A 3,270-nucleotide genomic window follows, 5' to 3' on the forward strand; every position below is an offset into this window, starting at 1 on the left:
TGAGGTGTTTTCAGCTGTTTTTGGGGCATGTCATATTTTGACATTTTCGCCATACTATAGCCTTGCTTTTTTGGTCAATTTTTGGTCATGCAATATTACTGCGTTTTTGGCCCTTCTTGCAAAAGAATAGTACTATGGCATATCGTTTCACGCTATCTTAAACTGTTTTGAGGTGTTTTCAGCTGTTTTTGGGACATGTCATATTTTGACATTTTTGCCATACTATAGCCTTGCTTGTTTGGTCAATTTTTGGTCATGCAATATTATAGCGTTTTTGGCGTTTTTTGCAACATTCTATGCTATGGTGTGTCTTTTTACGCTATTTTAAGTTGTTTTGAGGTGTTTTCAGCTGTTTATGGGACATGTCATATTTTGACATTTTTCGACATGGCTGTTATTGCAGCATCCTATGCTATGGCGTTTCTTGGTACGCTATCTTATGTTGTTTTAGGGTCTTTTAAGCTGTTTTTGGGACATGTCATATTTTGCCTTTCCTGTCATTTTTTGGACATGCACTTCAAAGGGGTTTTTAGCCTTGTTGAAAAAAAAGGCAGAAAGTCATGATTTAGCATGTCAAAAAATGGCCAAAAAACACGTAGCATACCATGGCGTAAACAGCATAATATAGTATGGCGAAAAATTGAACATGTCCCAAAAATGGCTGAAGACGACTCACTATAGTTTTTATACTCGTGCCATGTCATACAACGTTGAAAACAAGGCTGAAAAAACATCATAATTTAGCATGTTAAAAAACCTCATAGTAAAGTATGGTGAAAAATGTTGACATGTCCCAAAAACGGATGAAAATGACATATTATAGCTTGTAGAGTTGCGCAATAGCATACAGTGTTAAAAAGAACACGAAAATGATGAAAATTTAGCATGTCAAAAAAATGGCCAAAAACCGCATAGTATAGTATGGTGAAAAATGTCAAATTTTCACATGTACCCAAAATGGCTGAAAATGACTTGTAGACTCGCGCCATAGCATACAATGTTGAAAAAAAGGGCCAAAAACGTCATAATTTAGCATGTCAAAAAAGGGTCAAAAACCGCATGGTATATAGTATGGCGAAAAATGTCAAATTTTGACGTGTGCCAAAAATGGCTGAAAACCACTTCTCATAGCTCGTAGACACGTGCCATAGTAAAGCATTTTGAAAAATATTTTTAAAAAGGCAGAAAACTGTGTAGTACAGTATTGCCAAAAAGTCGCTGAAAATGACATATTATAGCTCGTAGAGTCGCGTCATAGCATACAATTTTGAAAAAAAGGCCAAAAATGAAAACCGCATAGTATAATATGTTGAAAAATGTCACAATATGACCTGTCAACGTAATACTACACTTTGACATTTTTGTTGCTTCTTTAACATTGCAGGATATTATTTCCATCTAATTTCAGTCTGCTTGAATATAATATTAATGAAACATATTCCCTTCGCTGTGTCTGAACTTCTGCTCTTTGGTCAGTCCGAGCGTGGCGTCACCGGACGTTAGGGTTATTGTGCGTACGAATTTCTGTCAAGAAAAAAAAAAGAAATTCCAATCAATTAAAATGAAACAAGAGTCACAATTTATTATCCCATAAAAACAGACAGGATAAAGTTATATACAGAGGCATGCAAGACAACTTATGTTGAACATTTAGGATGGTCGGATTATGAGGAGGCGTAGTCGTGGTGATACTGAGGCTTGCCGTGGAAACCCAGGCGCTCCCCGCGGATCACGCTCTGGATGATCCACTCAGGAGACACCAGCGGAACTTCCTGCGATGTCATGTTTTTCTCCACCGATGGCGGACAGGCGCGGTCCGTCACCACAACGTCGTACTTGCCAGCAGGAATGTCTGCAGATTGAGGAAGGACCAAACTGTCAAATTACAAGGAATTTGGACGCTGTGCACCGGATCCTGTGGTGGGACACGTACCTGAGCTGTCCTTCTCTGCCTGGAACTGTCTGACCGTAGAACCGCCACCCATGGTGAGCAGCTGAGCCCAGAGCTCCACCGGCTTCTCGAACACCAGGAGGACCCGCAGAGACTTGAACGGGCTACATCGTGGATGCCTGATGGGAGCGAAAAATAATCAGTCACAAGACGTTAAAAAGACTACAAATAAATCATATTATAGCACGTGGTCCAAAACAGCATCAAAAAGTCATCGTGTAGTATACGGTACAAAATAACATAAAATTATAATACTATAGTATGGCGTCCAAAAAGGATTAAAATATAATACTACAGCATGGCGTTCAAAAAAGCATTAAAAAGTCATAGTATAGTATACAGTACAAAAAAACACTAAATTATAATACCATAATATGGTGTCCAAAACAGCATTAAAATATAATACTATAGCATGTTGTCCAAAATAGCATAATTATGTCATACTATGGCGAAAAATGTCAAATTTTGACAAGTCAACAATGGCTAAAAAATGATTATAGCTTGTAGAGTCGCACCATAACATACACTGTCGAAAAAAGACAAAAAACATGAAAATTTAGCATGTCAAAAAAATGGTCAAAAACCACATCGTATAGTATGGCGAAAAAAGTCTAATTTTGACATGTCCCAAAAATGGCTGAAAACGACTTATTATAGTTTGTAGAGTCGCGCCATAGCATACACTGTCGAAAAAAAGGCGTCCAGAGTAAAAAAGTCATACTACACTATATACTACTACTGCTAATACTACCTGTCCTTCAGGAAAAGACGTTGAATAAAAACGAGGAGGTTCCTCTCACCACTCGACGATGGCGTCGTCGGGCCCGACGCCGGCGGGCAGCAGGTAGTTCCTGTAGTTGAGCAGCTTGTTCTCTTTGCAGCAGTCTCTCACCCAGATGTGAGACACACACGGGACGCCGCTCGCCAAACACAGCAGGTACTTCCTGGTCCGACAGTGCTGGTCTGCGATGAGGAGGCTCTGATACGCTGCTTTACACTGCAGAGACACACACACACACACACACACACACACACATTAAAATATGACATAAAAACCTCTGAAACGTGAAGTAAAAGCATCAGTGTGAAAATAATCAGAAACAGAATAAAAATGAAATAACTGGAGAAATATTTGAATACAAAAATATTCATATTTAATATTACACACACTGTCCCACCCTGTACACAAGAGACACACAGAGAGACACACAGAGAGACAGAGACACACAGAGAGACACACAGAGAGACAGAGACACACAGAGAGACAGAGACAGACAGAGACAGACAGACAGAGAGACACACAGAGAGACACACAGAGA

At 39.4% G+C, this 3,270-nt stretch overlaps 1 protein-coding gene across 1 annotated transcript; it reads right to left on the bottom strand.

Annotated features, from left to right (window-relative positions):
• Positions 1 to 1,556: 1,556 nt before the first annotated feature.
• On the bottom strand, positions 1,557 to 2,948 carry LOC121938198 (TP53-binding protein 1-like; the record flags this gene model as incomplete). Its single annotated transcript, XM_042481473.1, has 3 exons — positions 1,557 to 1,852; positions 1,934 to 2,070; positions 2,752 to 2,948. Coding segments are annotated over 3 exons (522 nt in total), but the record flags the coding sequence as incomplete, so codon positions are not given.
• Positions 2,949 to 3,270: the final 322 nt, after the last annotated feature.

This window comes from Plectropomus leopardus, unplaced genomic scaffold, assembly GCF_008729295.1.
Source record: "Plectropomus leopardus isolate mb unplaced genomic scaffold, YSFRI_Pleo_2.0 unplaced_scaffold28803, whole genome shotgun sequence".
Taxonomy (NCBI): domain Eukaryota; kingdom Metazoa; phylum Chordata; class Actinopteri; order Perciformes; family Serranidae; genus Plectropomus; species Plectropomus leopardus.